This window comes from Zychaea mexicana, assembly GCF_025766255.1.
Source record: "Zychaea mexicana strain RSA 1403 chromosome Unknown BDB00scaffold_83, whole genome shotgun sequence".
Taxonomy (NCBI): Eukaryota; Fungi; Mucoromycota; class Mucoromycetes; order Mucorales; family Lichtheimiaceae; genus Zychaea; species Zychaea mexicana.
Window position 1 is genome coordinate 113,003 of NW_026516746.1, and position 17,191 is coordinate 130,193.

A 17,191-nucleotide genomic window follows, 5' to 3' on the forward strand; every position below is an offset into this window, starting at 1 on the left:
CAGACACGCATCGTAAGAGTAGGAGCAAATGAATGTTAATGATAATGTGTATTATGATAGTGACTTGGGCATGTTTCGAGTCGTTGTTAAATTGACATTGCATTTATGCTTTTTTGCCGTTTTGTTCGCCACAATTGGTCAAAACCCGGTGTAAGTGGTGCTTTCCTTGTTGACGATGATACTATTATTGTAAATGATGATGATGATTATAGACCTCTTTATTATTTGTGTGCTCGTGATGCATGTATGCGCGCATTTGTCCGGTGTAATTACAGCCGAAATTTCTAACAATAGTATGTACTAACTGACAACACAGAAGAGCGAAAATAGTTGTTTACAAAGAGAGAATGGAAATTCGTGAGCTTATATAAATGGATATATGATTGTGTGATGTATGTGTGCTGTATAAACCTCATTGCTGTTTTTTTCATAGCTTTTCCGACGACGACGTACTCTTGAGCTTTTTTATACGAGATATACCATTGGCAGCTGAAGACTATACAAAAAAATGCAATCAAACCCAAATTAGGAATTCTTCTTACACTGCTGCCCGACGTCGATACACGAAATAGTTGCTCTAATTATACCGGTAGCGGTTTCTTCTTCTTTTTGCTATCTGATTGGGTCGTCGTTTCTGGGTCACTAAATGCGATAGGTTCATCTGAGACTCCTATTGACTGGGGCACAGATGCTGAGGATGCAAATGGAGAGGATGACCCAAGTCTATATGATATCATGGTGTCATTATTACACGACACATTCTTGAGTCCTATATGCCGGTTCTTTGTGTAATTCTTTTTGTGGGTCCTCACCGTCGGTTTGCTACCCGGCTCGACTGTCTTCCGGCAAGACCCAAGCACTTTTCTAAATGTGGGGCATATCGAACAGCTGCAATCATTTTGTGGCAATTGACGCATTCATACGCCGGCAGATTGTTGGCGGCATAGGTGTTTCCGAACACATCACATCCCGGTCGCGATACTGCAAAGTTCGATTTTAGAATTAGAATATAATGAATGGATAAATGATAGAAAAGAACAATGATGTAATGTAAGCTCTTTTTTTTCGGAAACAAAATTACCGTATTGTCGACAGCTAACAATGAATTAAAGGAGGTGATGGGAATAAGGGGGTGTTAAGAAACAAGATCAGTTTTGCCACCTTGATTATAAATACCCTCTCTTTTGCGTTCTATCTATCCACATTTCTTCTTCTGACTTACCGTGTTTGACATATTTGACAAATACTGTTGGCTTGCTTAATGTCTCGATGTGCCTCGAATAGTACGTCGTATATACAGTCATCAATCAATTCACCTAGTAATGAATAAGCCTACTCATATTTAAAACAATGGTCGTATTAATACAAGCTGCTAACTAAGGAGTTCACATATGAACCCTCAGAAAGTGGGCTATAGTTGGTGGGAAAGGAGCGAGGAGCGTACCATCGTTGCTTTTGTAATGCCGCTGGATGATCCGTTCTTGGTCCCGTTTGATTGTTGAAATGCTTTAGAAACGTTTTCTTCTAATACAGTGTGTGTCTTTTGCAAATCCTCCAATTTTCTATTTCGTTCGGTGACCGCTTTCCGGAAAAAACTGTTGTTGTTATAGTTTTGTTTAATTTGTTTTTGTTTCATAAAGAGTAGTATGTGCTCTTTTCTTTTCGTAAAAAAAGCAACGTCATTCACTTCTCTTCACAATGGCATAAACATATTTAAAAAACAATTACGCTTGATTTGCCTCTCGCTGTTTCTCAAGATGTTGTGGATCTGCTGATCCTGAAATGGATGCCTTTGTTGATGATGGTTTATGCATTATGTATAAGAATGAAATGGGCGAAAAATTCGAGCAATGGTTTACGATCGTGGTTGTGAAAGGAAAGCTTAGTTTCCTTTTTTTACTACCCCGCTTGACGCATCCATCATAGTCGGGTCGTCGGATATCAACCTTTCTCGGTTCTTTTTTGGTGTTATCTTTTTCCTTGTGGCAGTTGAACCCACGAAAACCAAGTTCTCCGATTTTTACATTTGATTGATATACAACAGTTTGCGTAGTTAAGTAAGAATAATAGATAATGGTATGAAGAGAGAAAGAGAGAGAGAGAGAGAGAGAAGTATTGAAGATAAGTGATGCGGGGTATCAGTTCTTCCTACTAACAAGCTAAATTGGGTGAGGTATAGAAGCTCTGTACAGAACCATGATGATGATGATATTGTGGCTGCTGCTGCTGTTGCTGTTGTTGCCAGGTAAACCAAGTGCTGTTGCTATGGTTACCGTGACGAGATGATCTGAAAACGTCATGACTATGCTGCTGTTGTTGTCTCGATGAGCAAATGGAGGAAAAAGCCGCGAGTCGCTTATCCTTCTTGTTGTTGTCTACAGTGGTGCTCAGCAAAAGCTCGGGTGTGGAGACGGTTGAACTCAGTCGGGGGAGAGGGTGGTAGCAGTAGTAGTGATCTGCCATTGCTGTTTTTGTTGCTGACACCGTTGCTGCGGTTGCGGTTGTTATATTCGGCGTTGTTGAAGTGCTGCTGCTGGTGCTTGTGCTGCTGCTATTACTGCTCATACTGCTGTCATCATCATTTAGACGGCCACTTTCATCGTGTATAAATGTGCACCGAACACCGTATAAGCATGTCCCGGTCATGTGGTAAGTTCGGCAGATTTCCGTCTTGTATCGAGCATGTCGCTGAACAGTTCTTCGTTCTCGATCTCCATGAGCAAATCGACATTTTTTACCATATCTACGGATAACACCATATATATTCAGTAAACATTTCTTTTTGTTCAGGTGGATATTCTCTTCATTATTACCTGCAATGACCCATCTCGGCCCAATTACGACACATTTCTGTCTTGTATAGCTCAGGTTTTTTGTCAGGATGAAGACCATTCTTCTGTTGATGCTTGGCTTCGATTGTTGATGACGATGATAGTGATGATGGTGATTTTGGAGAAAGCATTATATTAATTTTATTAATCTTGTGCTCGTCTGCACACACGTCGCTTCTGTATATCGAGAAAGAAGGATAGATTTAGATAGAAGATGTAAGTACGGGTGGAGAGAAACAAAGGAAGAAAAGTCGTATTAATAATCTGGTTGAACGAAAAGAGAAAGGCAGTAGCTGAAAGAAACAAAAAATATAGACGAAGCGAGGGAGTCGGATTAGGGCGGGCTGATTTGCAAGAGTGAACGATGATTATTTGAGAACTGGACCAAAACTTTATGGAAGTAAACAACATCCGAGCGGGGTACTCTTGTGATGAAAAAGGTTTGGGTGCTACTGCTGCTACTGCTGCTACTGCTGCTACTGCTGCTGCTGAGAGTGGCATCGATTGGAACCGGTCCCATCATCGTTATCATCCTCATTCTGAACGTGACAACACGGAGAGTTGACCGAACAAACGAACAAAAAAGGGGTCTTCTTTATTATAGAAATAGAAGATGGACAGACGAAGCAAGACAAGGAACTAGTGAACGATTAAAGGAAGGAGCTTTTTTTGTGCTTTTCGTATAAACTCCGGAACGTGGGTTAGCATTAATTGAGATAGCAGTAGTAGGAGAAAAACTCTCGATGGCACAAAAATTTTAGGATTTTTCTTTCCATTTTGCATAAATTCACTTGAAGCCCATCATCAACGGTCCCATCCAGCTTACACACTAAATAGACGCACATCACACCTTCAAACACTCCCTCTAACGTTCACAGTACAAGCAATTCCCTTCAAAACGCCACGTCAGGGCAGCCCTATCGTCCATTTTAAAACACGAGACAGATCAGAGGTACAGATACCGTGAATCTGCTACCTACCACAGTGTAGAGTACATGACAGCACGTGGTCATTTCCCTGTATCTCCATTTGAATGTTTACATCATCAATTAGGAAGTAGCAGTACACATACGGTGCTGTAGCGTTACCCAGTAAGTCACATGTCCCGGGGCACCTATCATATCACCCCTTTCTAGGCGTTCATTCCCTCCACGAATATTTTTATTTTTTTTCTTTCTATTATTTTACTATTATCGATTAGGTATTCGCTAAATGTTCTCTACAGATGATTTTTTGAGCAGTCCTAGTGGCACATCATCTTGATCATCTTCCTCCGCTGCTGCTCCCGTTCGTTTCATCCTTTTTTCCTGCTGAGGACGGACCGAAGACAAAGACAAAGACGACGATGGGCAAGTAGGCCGCGGAATAATATTAGGCGGAATTGTAGTAGTAGTAGTAGTAGTAGTAGCACTGGTGGTTGCTGTTGTAGCCCCTTTATGCAACATTGCCCTCTTCTTTCGACGTTCTTTTAATTCCTCTGCTACTGTTTCCGTGGAACACCGCAAGTGTTGTTGTTCACCACCATTACGCTGCCGCTTCCAGTAAGACGGAAAACTTTTTGCCTTTTTCACAACGGTTGTTGTGGACTCAGCACCATTGTTTGGTGATGCCGCAGAAGAAGAAGTCACAGGCTGAGCTGTGGTCACGATGGTTGTGTCCTGAAAGCGCCCTCGATGTCGATTGACAGCCTCGTGAACTGGGTGTCTGTTCTGACGTATTTGGTGCACCGGCGTCTCGAGAAGCATTAAAAAGTAGCGGCATGACACCTTTCGTTTTTTCGTCAGATTGTCCGCCAGGAGAGGCGGAAGTAATAATTTATCACGCTGCTGTTGTTGTTGTTGTTGTTGCTTGCTGTTGTTTGCCGTAGTAGTAGCAGCAATAATTGTAGCGGAAGATGATTTGCCTAATATACACCAAAGAGCGACATTGACCCTTAGATCGTGCGGTGGATTTTGTAGTTTGTTCAAGGTTGCTGCATAAACTCGATTTGCATGCTCGTGATCTTGCCCATATGCAGATGCTGCTGCTGGAATAGGGCTGCTACCCTTTTTGCTGTTGGAACTTTTGTACTGTATTCGTTTGATGTCTTGTGAAGGCTGTTGATGTCGACGACGGCGGTGATAATGATATTCCTCGTCGTCGTCCTCGTCTTCTTCGTCATCATCGTCCTCGTCAGAATCTTCAGAGTCCCAGAATATATCTGGATTCATCACCACCCTTTCTCGACGGTGCTTGCGCCATACCATGTGTAATAACCGGTGCTGTCGTTTGTTACTGCTGTGGTAGGTATTATCTGCACCGAATAGCCGGTCAAAAATTGAAGTTTTTTGAATATCCATCGTGGAAAAGAATGGCAATAACGTGTTGCTTTATTGTAGCTATACAATGATGTATGTAAAAGTTGTGTATATAATGATGCTGTATGTTATGTAAAAAGGTTCAGTAAATGGCAGAAGGAAAAAAAAAGGAAAAAGGTAGATAAGTAGAGAAAAAGAAGAACAAGACGATGCTAATGATGAAGGTATGCGAAGACACAGAGAGAGCGAGGGGTGTGAATGAATAGTAGGCTGAATCAAGAACAAGAAGGGGGTAGTATTGGGGAGGGGGAGGGGGGAGTGATGATGAAGACGATGTGAAGAAGGTGAAGTGGAGTGTGTTAATATTATGTATTGTATGTATGTAGTACAATGTTTGTATACAGTATATATGTAGTATATATAGCGTTATAGTAGTAACTCTGTAGTAATAGCTCTCTCTCTCCGCTAACCCACTATTATAACAATTACTGCATAAACTTCCAGTCGATCTGACATTTCCCTTTACTTAATTCGCCACAAACGATTTGAAAAACTATTTATAGAAAAAAAAAACATTAATCTCATGCTAGCTGGCTTCCAACGAATTGTTCCATTCTAACTTACCAGTAGGCGATAAGTCGAGACAGCCTGCACATGAAAAAATTCAGTGTTAGTGTTTATCAAATAAACATACACCCACCCACCCACCCACACACACACACACAAGCATACACCCATCAGTAAACGAATTATCAGATTAAATATGGTTTAAAATTTTTACCTTCAGGACATAAAGGGCATGTATCGACTATGCGCGCCTTGGTCTCACCATTGGGGCCTGTTACATACACGTACTTGTTACAATGTGGATTGACATTGGGATTAGGACCTGATTTTGACAAGTTGTTTTCATTAATTACCAAAACGGCAGACCACACACAACAACACATAAATATAAACAAAAACATTTCATTTCATTTGATTCAGAAACACGTACCATTATGCATTTGTGGTTTATTTATGGCAACCACCAGTTCGTCATTGGTATCGGTTTCTCCACAAGATCCAGGTCCCGCGTTATAGTACGTGCCAACGCCAGAAAGTGCATCACCTTTGATCTTGTCGAGCATTGTGCGGTGACTCTCTTTTATTTTGCCGTGGTGGAAGTTGCTTTCATGACTTTTTTTATGCTTGCTTTTCTTTTTCGGATGTCGATGATTCTTGTCGCTGTTATCAGAAGATGCTGAAGCAACCGACGACGATGTTGGTGCTGATAAGGTTACAAGCCAGCATGATAATACAATAACAAGTAATACTACTAGAGTATAGCGTCTCATTTCTTTTTTTTCTGGTGGTTACACGCACTTGATGCAAAATGGGAAGTGTATTTACAGAAGGAGTTGATCTTAACAATAGTGATAATGATAAGAAGGAAACAAAAGAAAACAAAATGAAGGGCTTCCTTTCATACGACAAAGGGGAGAAACCAAATGGCTTCAGTTTTATATACAGTAATCATTCGTGAGGATGATAACCTTTGGAAGCAAGGGTTTTTCATTTTTGTCTCTCTCCAATATTTCCTTAATGCTGCGCCCTCTTCTTTTCTGATGCAAGAAGATAAGTCTCCCCAGCCAAACTCCGTAGGAAGCACAGGGAAGGAGAAAGAAAGGGGGGCTTTACTTTAAATCATTATACAGTCAGATATTTCGTTTTTTCTAAATCAACCCCCTCCGCTCTATCTCCCCTTCTGCTTTCTTCCTGAATCCTTGACGCACTGTGCATGATGTGTATGTACTAGAAGACCTACATTCACAACGCAAACTATGTGCGTGACTTGGCGCCATCTAATCGAAAATAGATACACGTAACGCAGCCAAATGGCTGGCGATGATATGTTGGTTGTGCCTATCATCGTCGTTAGACCTGGTGTTGGTTTGGTACAGCATATTGTAAACTATAATGTACCGCGACTTTGACTTGTTATGTAATAAAAAGTAGCATTAAAATTATTGTCATTATACGCAATATATTTGTAGCATGTTAAATGAAAGCTACATAAACAAAATAATGAACGAAATACGTAATTTAAAGAAAGTTTAAAAATATAAGAATGGAGCCATTCTAAAGGGGAAAATTTCATGCATTGATTATTAAACAACATGCCACTTATTTTGCTGCCGGCTCATCATTTATATTTGGCTTTCTGCTGCATATTAAGCGATCCTCAGTCATTATGCCATACCGTCTCATACGAAGACATCATACACAGGATTAGATCTAAAAAGACAGGAATTAAGAAAAAAAAACAGACCACCATGTAATAACACATTCCTTGGCTATTTCGTTATGGTATTGCATGTTGATGTACGAATGTGTAGTATTATAGCGCAGTTATGGTAATTATTTTGACAACGTAGTAATACTTGCACGTTAATGTGGTATATTTCGTCGGCATAGTGCATACATACCAAAGTAATTTTAAAATATTTGCCACAACGTTTTTTACTCTTGCAGGAGTGCATTTCGCGGCATACGAGAAGTACTATATTGGAAGCATTCTTGAAGCAGAACCTCTATGTGATACGAGTGTAATTATGCACATCAAGCTCATCCATTATTATAAAGGACACACTCCACTGATATGCAGTTGTCTCCCCATTGGTGTCTTCTCCGTAAATATGTGATGCAACCTCACCTGGGCAACAGTTCCTGTATCTCAACTTTTTTTTTGTGTATGCAGCAGATCTGACTAGACCTGCTACTACTATTAGTGTATTGCATACAAGCTCTTCTACATATTGATAATGGGCGGTGCTCCGAGTGTACGTAGCTCTTCACTGACTCACCATGTGTATTATTCAATGAGAGTCTTCGTGTGCAATAGAAATATAACAAAGACATACAAAAGTAAAGTGCTATATCATCTGACACGTCAAAAAAGAATGAAGGAGCAACTGGAAGAATCTCTGATATGTCTAGAAGATATTCAGAACTGAGAGAGTGCTCTTTATCTCTTTTTTAAACTGGTGTAGCCGAGTTACTATACAATCGCAGGGTTGATGAATGACGCGCGGCTCTTTCTTGTTGACTTTTTTTTTTAGTTTGTCCGGATATACACTGCCGCACACCCTGCCGCATTTTATCTTCCCTTCCTCTGACCCTCCATCTCTCTCTCTTTCACTTTCCCAGATATATATTCTCTTCAACGTCTTGTCTTCTTATCGCAGCATGTCAGCTGATACTCATCGTTGTCGATAACGATGTCAAAGATTGTACATCATCTAGTAGCCTGAATAATAACTGCACGGCACCCTTCATTTTAACAGTGCTACTCTCAAACGACGATGAATCTGTTCGTCATCCCTCCCCTGATACTTACAATACATCTCCTTTTTTTACATAACAAGCGTCTTTTCGTAAAGTGTCTGCGGTATATACTACTGTTATGTATTATTATAAGCAACAGTAGCTGAAAAAAACGACCACTTACATACCATACACTCTTTAAATGGAGGTGAACAGATATATACACCGAAATAATACAACTGATCTATTGCGCTATATGCTGCTATCAGATAGACAACCAGTATCAACTAAGCTTAAAAATACATTGGAGTTATGATATCTCGAAGATTCTTAGAGGAGTGAACAGTGCGGTGCAAAAAGCTGGAATTTGTATTATGAACAGTGGGACCAACACTCTTCCTATTTTTTTTTTGTTCTCAAGACACTTTATTATATATGACGACGATTGCACCATTAATCAGCCGCGATCTTACATTTACCCCTTACAGCATTCAATGGATACCCACTTCAGTACGGATTTGTGCTGTCGGCGCTACCGGTCGCGGTACAGGTTCCATTGCTGTATATGAACTACAGAACAAAATGCTCACTTTAGTAGGCGAAGTATGTGATTTTCCCAACGCTTATAACAGAATAATGATCACTGTTCCCTTTTTACAAGGAGAAAACAAACCAAACTAAATTATGTATTAGACCGAGACAACGACCCCTGTACGTTGCTGCACAATGGGGGCAGCTGATGGATTAACGCGTCGTCTGGCGACAGGAGATTTCGACGGACAGTTGCAAATATGGTGTGTACTGTTTCATCGCGCGAATGTTTTTTTTCCTGCAGGGAGAGAAAAAGATGGACAAAGCAAGGCTAACGATACTATAACCTGTATGATAAAAGGGACACGAGCCGATTCGATTTGCCATTATCCACCACTAAAGCCCACGAGACGATTATAAATGCAATAGATGGATGTGGTGGTGCTACTCGACCCGGAGGAGCACGCGAATTGGCTACTGTTAGTCGAGATGGTATGCTGTGTGTGCAAAAAAAAACAGAATTCTAAATAATTGGACAGTGTGTATTGACCGTGAAAGGGGATTGGTGTGGATTTTACTATAGGTAGCGTAAAAGTTTGGGATACCAGAGACCTGGAAAAATCCGTACTAGTAATAAAACCTAAACCGGCTGAACAAATGAACGATGCCTGGGCTGTTGCATTTGGTATAGTAGGCACAGGGCGGGTATAAAAGTGAGATTCATAGACTAACTTGAGTCGTTTTATCTATACATGTAGGAAATTTTGAAAACGGAAACGAGAGACTTTTGGCAGTCGGTTTCGATAACGGTGACTTCCAATTGTTCGACATTTCAACCACTCACTATATCTACAAAACAAATGTTAAATCTGGTGTAAGTGGGAATAGAATATCGCATGTGCTGTCAACTGAAGCTAAGCGTCTCTTGTTTTGAATTATACAGATTTGTGCTATTGATTTTTCGGGACCAACACAGCTCACACTCAGCACGTTGACCGGTATCGTAGTCATCGATTTTAGCAAGGAATTACGAGCAACAAAACTACCTGTATGTTCTCTAAGAAAACAGTGATATCATTAGGAGAGAGCGATAGTTTTAAGAAGACCCGGAACTGCTTTGCTCACATTGAAAACAAAATTATAAATAGGGAGATGCCAACACTACTGTATGGTCTACACGACAATTACCACAAAGTCCAAACTATTTCGCTGCAGCCGCTGGTGATGGCACGGTCAGTCTGTGGAGTTACGATAACTTAAAAAAAACATCCTCAGTGCTATCAGCATCCAAACATCCAATAATTTCGAGCGATTGGAGCAGAGACAAGAAGGGACTCTTGGCTTATTGTTCCTTTGATCAAACACTTCGAGTCGGTTTCGCAAAAGGTGTATAAATACATGTGTACATATAAAGTTGGAAAAAACAATGTAAATACTTTTTCCCTTTATACAAATATGCTCATAATATCAAAAGGTATAACACCATTACGAAAAAAAGAGAAAACTTTTACAAACAACAAAAAAAAAGAGGTGATGGAATGCATGGGTGAGTGGGAGAAATGAAGGAAGGAGGAACGGGGTCATGGTTATGGATCTACTTGCTACGTCGTGCTTTCCATTTGTAGACTGCCAAACCGTTCTTATCCACACCGACTTTCTTTTTGTCACCTTTAGCCTACATGATGTCGCATTTGATGATAATAAAAGGGCTCAGTAAGTGCATCTATCCTGGATACGACATGCGATATGCTCCTCTTCTATTGCTAGTTCTTTAATTACCTGCATTGCACGTTGGATCTCGAGTTCGCGTTCAACCTGCTGCAGATCAGCTTCACGGCTGGCACGCGATGTGAATTCTTTATACTTGGCCTCTCTTTCTTTCCTTAATGCCTAAGTATAATATGTAAAAGTGCTGGTCAATGATACTTTCTCTTTAATAACTCCACCCCTCCACACCCCACTTTAAGTTATTATCATTACTTTAAGTGATGCAGCATTCTCGGGAGCAATGATTTCGTTGTTTCTTAATGTTTCCACGCGTGGTCGGTTAAACTTGCGATTGACGAGCTCCGGCAATGTATCCAAATGCTTTGCAGGATCAAATGATTTGGCTAAAGAAAGAAAAGTGATAAGCTCAGATTTAACAATCCATATTCCAAACAGACTAATACGCTCTTCATCCCTGTTTCCTTCAACATACCCTGCTCAGCTGAGTCTACAAAGACAACATGGTTGTTTTTCTGTGGCATAGGTGTCTCCTCTTCTTCTTCGTCTTCTTCGTATACATTGAGCATATCTTCATCATCCAGCTGTTCGTCCAAGAAATGCAAAGAATCCCGTAACTTTTCCATTTTCTAGTAATTGTACAATAAAAATAATACAGTCAGTAACTATCTCCTGAACCAAATGGGTATACTCATATGGATCCTATCAGATCAAATAGGTACCTTTTTACTTATATCGCGTTGCATTTTAATATAATTCTTATCTTGTGACTTCATCAACTGCACCATTTCATGTGGCAAAGCCTCGTTTCGCTTTTGAATATGCACGCCACCCTATTTATATTGGAAAGTGGGAGAGGTATAGACTGTGTCAATTCACACACTTCCTCGAATCAAATCAATCCATTTTTTTCTTTTTACGTCAAACCCACTTGCCTTTGTTTGAGAGTTGATCATTTTAAAGTAGAATTCATCGGGATTCCGTGCCAAAGCCTTTTCTCGTAAAGCCTTCAATCGTCGTTGTTTGCTGTGAAAATCTTTGGCACGAAGCAAATAATCTTTCTTCTTTTCAAGCAAGCCAAGCCTTTCACGGCCTGCCAGTTGACCACGTTCTCTGTGATTACGCCGGTGAACGGCATTGCGCATAGAAGACGACATTGTTTTCGAGATCGATCGTAATTTTAACTGAAGAAAATAAAGAGTAAAAAAATTAAGATGATTTATGTCCAAATTTTAACACCAGCTGCGCTTTAAACCACTTGTTGCTTGGAGATCCTCTTGTCTTTTCTTTATTTCTTCCAACACTTTGACAAGAGAGAATGGCAGACTTTGATATTTGCAACGTTTATGCCCATCGACGTCCCGCCAAGCGAAAAACCACTGGAAAGAAGAAATCAGGACAAAAGACTGAAAAAATCGAAAAAACTGAAAAAGCTGAAAAGATTGAAAAGCGCAAAAGTCAATATGAAGAATTCCTTCAAACCCGTAAGAATGTCATGTTTCTATTGAAAACAGTTTTTTTATTAGGAAGAAGGCCCACATATATATTTCTTTCTTTAAACTAGGTGCAAAATTGGGCGTTGACGGATCGCGAACAGACAGTGACGACAGCGATTCTGATGATCATAAGTCCTCCTCTAAAAAGAAACAAAAGTTGCTTTACAGTGAATTGAATAAGCGATTGCATTCACAACAGTCTCGCGACGACGAAGAAGACGATGAGGACAGAAACGACGGCGATTCGCTTGGACTGGATAATGAAAACGTAGAACCGATAACAGACGACATGTCGTTTGAAGTTGATACTTGTGATAACAGAGTGCAAAGTTCATGCATGTAAGTTTAGCTTCAGCTTTTCTTTACATTTGCACGTATCACATAATACTGTGTGGCCAGATTAAGGAAACAATGATGTTACGGATTTTTCGTGTGTGCGAGTGAGAGGAAGCGCGTATGTGTGATATGTCTAAAAAAAGCCGTAATCCCCGTTTTGGATTTTCTTTTCCACTAAATGGATCACTGAATAAACAACATCATCGTATTTAGTGAACTCTCGGACGATGATGGTGCTGACGACGGAAGCGGCGATCTATCAGCATCATTCGAAAGCCTTTCATCTTTATCGCCAACAATGCCAAGGTATAGCGTCGCAATCTTATGTCTTTTGTTTTCCCATAGTTTAGTAGTGTTACTACTAGCCTCACGACAAAAGAACATATGCGCATGTATCAAAGTAACCATGTGTGTTTCTAGATTCGATCATATACAAGTACTACAGGAACAAATCCGTCGCCAAGAGAAGCCACGCGCACGACCACCACCGCCCGTTATACCCACACTTGAAGAAATGGCCGACCTTGATCCTGATCTGGTGAAACTTGCTGCTGCCTCTTCCACACCCGATTCTGCTGATGCTGGCTCTAGCAGTGCTGCTGATGAAAGTTTAAAAGCGGAAAAAGTGTGCATAAAGGTCGAGTTTGTCAACCTCAAGGAACTCACGGGTGAAGCTATGCTCAAAGCAATTGAAAGATTATGTCAGCCCATCAAAGTGATTCTTCTGGAGGTAATAAACAAAAAGGGTTAGTGGATAATAGGTGACTAAGATATAAATCTTTTGTTCGTTCTTTATAGAGCGATCCTTTCGAGAAGCTGCTTCAGTACTTTTGCAAGACAAAGTTTCTGAAGCAGAGCGAGATCATATTAGTATACAATGGTATTCCTGTCATGCTACGTGCTACTCCATCCAGTCTTAAGATGATCCCCGGTATCAAGTCTAAAAATCTCATGAGTAAGTAGTGGTTTGGAGAAGTTGGGAGAAAAATCGCTATTACGTCTAGATGTGTATTAATGTTAGTACTTTCTTGGTGATTAAATAGAGGCATATCTCAAAGACGATTATGAGAAGTATGAACAAGAGAGAACTGAACAGTTGAAACGAAAGCTTCAACAGACGCCATTTGATGAAAACTTCATCGAAAGTCTGGAACAGACCACCGAAGTTGCTAAAGATGACCCAGCCATGCATATCAAGATACGGGGTAAAAATAATGAGGATACCAATATGCGCGTTAAACAGGTAATGTGAAAATTTGATTTGGATTTTAAATTATTATTTGTTTGTCGTGGATACTTATACTCCAATTTTTCTCATAGACAACTTTATTACGGACCATTGTGCAACGATACGCTGAACTCAAGGGACTGGAAAGCAATGCAGTAGGCAGGGTTCGATTGTCTTTCGATGGCGAGGATCTATCGCTTGACGATACTATAGGTGATACGGAACTTGAGGACGAGGATGTGGTGGAAGTGGTCATCTCATAACAATAGATCAATAACAGTAGCAATAGTAGTATCTCTCACTGTCTTTCTCTCTAACGCGCAAACACACATTACATACTGGCCACATATCACACATCAAATATTTTACATACCGAACTGTTGTCCGCCATCTCTTTCTATTCCTTTCACTAACCTTACTCGCACACTCACTTCTCTTCCAACTCTTTTCTCATTCCGTCATCTTTGAGACAGTAACATCGTCGCCCTGCTGTGAATTTCAAAATTTTCATTTCACTCCTCCCCTGTATAGTTTTTTACTCTGTCCTGATAAATTCCACTGCATTTGAATTCTTTATAAATATCACTGTCATTCACTTTAAATATTATTTTAAATAAATGTTTTTACCATTAATTTATCATTTTTAAATACATTGTAGTAGATGATCAAGATTTCTATCACAACATGTCCTTGTATCATCATAGGATACAGTGTACTTAGCATAGATAGTCCATACCATCCACAATGCCATATAGTCTTCGTTGGTGACATCTCCTTGTATTGGGTGTATCGGCAAGAGAGATCTACATACATCATTTTGACACCCAAGTTCTTACTTTTTGTGTGTATGTAGCAGTAAACTTCGTGTGTTTTCGAAAATGAAGCCAAAGACGTTTATCCGTATTAGATGATGTAGGTTTATTTGAGAACTAGTAGTATACACAGAATAATAGCAGAGAGGTGGAGGTGTGAATGCAAAGAGAGAAGAAGTTACCTCATAGTAATTGCTACGCACAAATCTAAGAGGGTGATAGATTGTTCTGTGCAAGCACGGTAGTACTATTGTTGTCTGGTATAGATTCAATGCTTGTGTCTCCATGTGCTCTCTACAAGCCCCGAAGATGTCCATTAATCACCTATGTTAAGCGCGCGCTACTCCTGCCAAATCTCTTTTAAAAGAATCCCATGCGCGTGGAAGAAAAAAAGTACTATCTAGTACGAACAGAACGCTATTTATGCAGCATGTACAACTATGTCAGCTGCGTTACTGTTCGTTTACATTAGACTATTCATCTCTAGATTCTTTTATATCACTTGATAGAAAGACTCTTGCAGCCCAAATTAATGCGTCTTTTATACTAAGCACTGGAAATAACACATGCTTTGCGCTGTTGTTGTTCGTTATCTATTACAGCTATTTTTTGCCTGGAATCAATGCCGAAAAACACTTACCCTTGCTATCTCTTTGTTCATGTTTGTTAGTGTTCCACTTTCGCTTCCTTTTCGCCCAGGCTTTGTTTGCACAAGGGCATCGTAGTCCACCTTCACGCCATACATCATTGCTTGTACACATATCGAGGGACTCTTTGTTTTGGTGATGCGTCCAGATTGGTCGTTTTATACAGATTCTATTAAATTGTTATACACTTTACTGTACTGCACATAAACGTTATTGTAGTTTCGGTAATGTCTCTCTTGCAGACTATCTACTCTGCAATTTCTTCGGCTACAAGGTGTTTCATCAATTGTTCGATAACATAATGGGGAAAGAGCACGCCTCGCTTGAGCGTCGATTGATACCGCAAGGCGTAATCATCAGCGTGTCCAGCCACGTACAGGGCGAGACTTAGACCTTTTACCAAAAAGAAATTGTGAGGCCTTTTTGATCGATGAGATGATGGTGCAAAAACGGGAAGCACGCATTTAAAAAAACGATTCAACCCAAGTTTGGATGTTGACCAACGTCGGGCAAATAACGTTGTGATTTTCTCAAATCCACCGCCCATCTTGTTCCTTTAATTTTTTATTTGATGATATGCTACTGTCCACACATTTATATGACCAAACGATTCCCCAAACATCATGATCCACTGTTGGGAAAACTTCCATTGAAATCTAGGAATTATGAGTATTTCTGTTAAGCGACGAACCCTATTGGAGGGACAGATAGCCATTTCGCCGCTCATGATCAGTCGTCGCCCACGGTGTATGCAATGCCTTTGAAAGTGATCCAGAGACTAAGTCCTTCTTGACCTATTGGTAAAGGTGACATGAGCTTGGTTAACATTTCCATATACTGACCGAATCAGTGGCTCAAGATATGGTGATTTAAAATTACCAGAATATGGTAGCCTTGGAGCGTCCATTTTACGGCAAGCCCTACATAAGACGCATGTAGTCCAAGAGCAAACACATATTACTATCCCTGCCAACTTTAGTTGATATGCCACCTTGCCACCAGTCAATGCACCGGTTGTAAATGAAATTACTGTTGGAGAAGTCTTGTAATGAAGAAGTTGCTCGTCCCCAGCACACTTTTCTGTGGCATCTATAGGCAAGACACATAGTAAAATTAAGCGGATCGTAATTTATACCAGAAGGGCCGAATGGGACGTAATACACACTAAACGGTGCTCTTAACATATATAAAAAGCAACTGCAAAAGAGCAGGATTTTTCTCTCGGGCTTTATTATAACATCATTAATTCGGCAACGACAAATAGTCTGCAAAGAGACGATCAGAGACACAATGTGTATTTTGCTGTGGAAATAGTAGGCAACAATAGGGGAGAATTCGCTTCATCTCTCTTTTTATTATAACAAAACGAAGGCTATGAACGCGTATGCACTAACTCACACTAACGACAAGCATAAAGGACGTAAATCAGCAGGATGCAAAAGTCTAGCAGTGAGGAGCGCAACACAGATTTTTCTTTTTTGGATAGTGACAAAGTTACGCGTGTGTCAAATCTTGAACGTTCCAACAGTTTTCCCCTGAAACGGAAACTATGCGCATTGTGACACAACGATTTGGCCAATTGACTTTGCACTCGAAATGCGCAAAGAGATGGCAAGTGAACAAGGTGATTAATGGAGCAACGAATTACACGCAAAAGTCGTTTGTAGTGTTATTCTTCTTATCGTCTCAATCGATCTTGAACGCTGCTTTAAAAGAACGTAGAACCGCACAAAAACAAACGAACCGATTTACTTTATCAGCAGCAATGAAAAACAATGAAGGATGAATCGATTTTACTGGCAACAGCGGATACTTATTATGAGCGGGTCAACGTATCTGCAGCAGCACATACTTGGGATGGAGGATGGAGGAGAGAACTGTTGGCGGATAGCGACAATGGTTAAGCAACAGTTGACGAGCACGGTTGAACATAGAAGATAACGGGTCTTTATTATAAAGTGCAGCGATGGGGGCATCTTTTT

At 40.3% G+C, this 17,191-nt stretch overlaps 7 protein-coding genes across 7 annotated transcripts; 2 read left to right on the forward strand and 5 right to left on the reverse strand.

Moving 5' to 3' along the window:
• Positions 1 to 200: 200 nt before the first annotated feature.
• On the reverse strand, positions 201 to 2,148 carry BDB00DRAFT_842031 (uncharacterized protein). Its single transcript, XM_053124858.1, has 6 exons — positions 1,729 to 2,148; positions 1,445 to 1,595; positions 1,223 to 1,332; positions 1,082 to 1,095; positions 813 to 981; positions 201 to 723 (listed from the first exon to the last, which is right to left on the reverse strand). Exons 1-6 carry the CDS (start codon positions 1,812 to 1,814, stop codon positions 582 to 584), a joined length of 672 nt encoding a protein of 223 aa, XP_052975954.1. The 5' UTR covers positions 1,815 to 2,148; the 3' UTR covers positions 201 to 581.
• A 453-nt stretch (positions 2,149 to 2,601) lies between these two features.
• Positions 2,602 to 2,860, reverse strand: BDB00DRAFT_737615 (uncharacterized protein; the record flags this gene model as incomplete). The annotated part of the gene is made up of 2 exons (XM_053118408.1): positions 2,602 to 2,743; positions 2,814 to 2,860. Coding segments are annotated over 2 exons (189 nt in total), but the record flags the coding sequence as incomplete, so codon positions are not given.
• Positions 2,861 to 4,039: 1,179 nt separating this feature from the next.
• On the reverse strand, positions 4,040 to 5,170 carry BDB00DRAFT_876124 (uncharacterized protein; the record flags this gene model as incomplete). The annotated part of the gene is made up of 1 exon (XM_053127441.1): positions 4,040 to 5,170. One exon carries the CDS (start codon positions 5,168 to 5,170, stop codon positions 4,040 to 4,042), a length of 1,131 nt encoding a protein of 376 aa, XP_052975956.1.
• A 443-nt stretch (positions 5,171 to 5,613) lies between these two features.
• Positions 5,614 to 6,258, reverse strand: BDB00DRAFT_876125 (uncharacterized protein; the record flags this gene model as incomplete). The annotated part of the gene is made up of 4 exons (XM_053127442.1): positions 5,614 to 5,681; positions 5,753 to 5,776; positions 5,910 to 6,017; positions 6,126 to 6,258. The coding sequence occupies 4 exons, from the start codon at positions 6,256 to 6,258 to the stop codon at positions 5,614 to 5,616; spliced, it is 333 nt and encodes a 110-aa protein (XP_052975957.1).
• A 2,279-nt stretch (positions 6,259 to 8,537) lies between these two features.
• On the forward strand, positions 8,538 to 10,751 carry BDB00DRAFT_919830 (WD40-repeat-containing domain protein). The gene is made up of 7 exons (XM_053128739.1): positions 8,538 to 9,037; positions 9,128 to 9,237; positions 9,336 to 9,457; positions 9,549 to 9,650; positions 9,724 to 9,839; positions 9,909 to 10,017; positions 10,118 to 10,751. The coding sequence occupies exons 1-7, from the start codon at positions 8,870 to 8,872 to the stop codon at positions 10,357 to 10,359; spliced, it is 969 nt and encodes a 322-aa protein (XP_052975958.1). The 5' UTR covers positions 8,538 to 8,869; the 3' UTR covers positions 10,360 to 10,751.
• On the reverse strand, positions 10,560 to 11,847 carry BDB00DRAFT_884424 (small-subunit processome; the record flags this gene model as incomplete). Its single annotated transcript, XM_053128327.1, has 6 exons — positions 10,560 to 10,640; positions 10,745 to 10,855; positions 10,946 to 11,076; positions 11,166 to 11,319; positions 11,413 to 11,523; positions 11,626 to 11,847. The coding sequence occupies 6 exons, from the start codon at positions 11,845 to 11,847 to the stop codon at positions 10,560 to 10,562; spliced, it is 810 nt and encodes a 269-aa protein (XP_052975959.1).
• An 84-nt stretch (positions 11,848 to 11,931) lies between these two features.
• On the forward strand, positions 11,932 to 14,375 carry BDB00DRAFT_842052 (ubiquitin-2 like Rad60 SUMO-like-domain-containing protein). The gene is made up of 7 exons (XM_053124859.1): positions 11,932 to 12,174; positions 12,255 to 12,525; positions 12,736 to 12,828; positions 12,943 to 13,252; positions 13,321 to 13,477; positions 13,566 to 13,765; positions 13,843 to 14,375. The coding sequence occupies exons 1-7, from the start codon at positions 12,009 to 12,011 to the stop codon at positions 14,011 to 14,013; spliced, it is 1,368 nt and encodes a 455-aa protein (XP_052975960.1). The 5' UTR covers positions 11,932 to 12,008; the 3' UTR covers positions 14,014 to 14,375.
• The last annotated feature ends 2,816 nt before the right edge of the window (positions 14,376 to 17,191 follow it).

Bases quoted from the DNA above. Each gene is read 5' to 3' on its own strand.
- BDB00DRAFT_842031 (XM_053124858.1), bottom strand. From the start codon at position 1,814: ATGCATAAACCATCATCAACAAAGGCATCCATTTCAGGATCAGCAGAT. The intron at 1,596-1,728 runs GTAATTGTTTTT...TAACAACAACAG, and splicing joins CAGCGAGAGGCAAATCAAGC to TTTTTTCCGGAAAGCGGTCA. The intron at 1,333-1,444 runs GTACGCTCCTCG...AAATATGAGTAG, and splicing joins GCATTACAAAAGCAACGATG to GCTTATTCATTACTAGGTGA.
- BDB00DRAFT_919830 (XM_053128739.1), top strand. From the start codon at position 8,870: ATGACGACGATTGCACCATTAATCAGCCGCGATCTTACATTTACCCCT. The intron at 9,651-9,723 runs GTATAGTAGGCA...CTATACATGTAG, and splicing joins TGCCTGGGCTGTTGCATTTG to GAAATTTTGAAAACGGAAAC. The intron at 10,018-10,117 runs GTTCTCTAAGAA...ATAAATAGGGAG, and splicing joins AGCAACAAAACTACCTGTAT to ATGCCAACACTACTGTATGG.
- BDB00DRAFT_842052 (XM_053124859.1), top strand. From the start codon at position 12,009: ATGGCAGACTTTGATATTTGCAACGTTTATGCCCATCGACGTCCCGCC. The intron at 12,175-12,254 runs GTAAGAATGTCA...TCTTTAAACTAG, and splicing joins TGAAGAATTCCTTCAAACCC to GTGCAAAATTGGGCGTTGAC. The intron at 12,526-12,735 runs GTAAGTTTAGCT...CATCGTATTTAG, and splicing joins AGAGTGCAAAGTTCATGCAT to TGAACTCTCGGACGATGATG.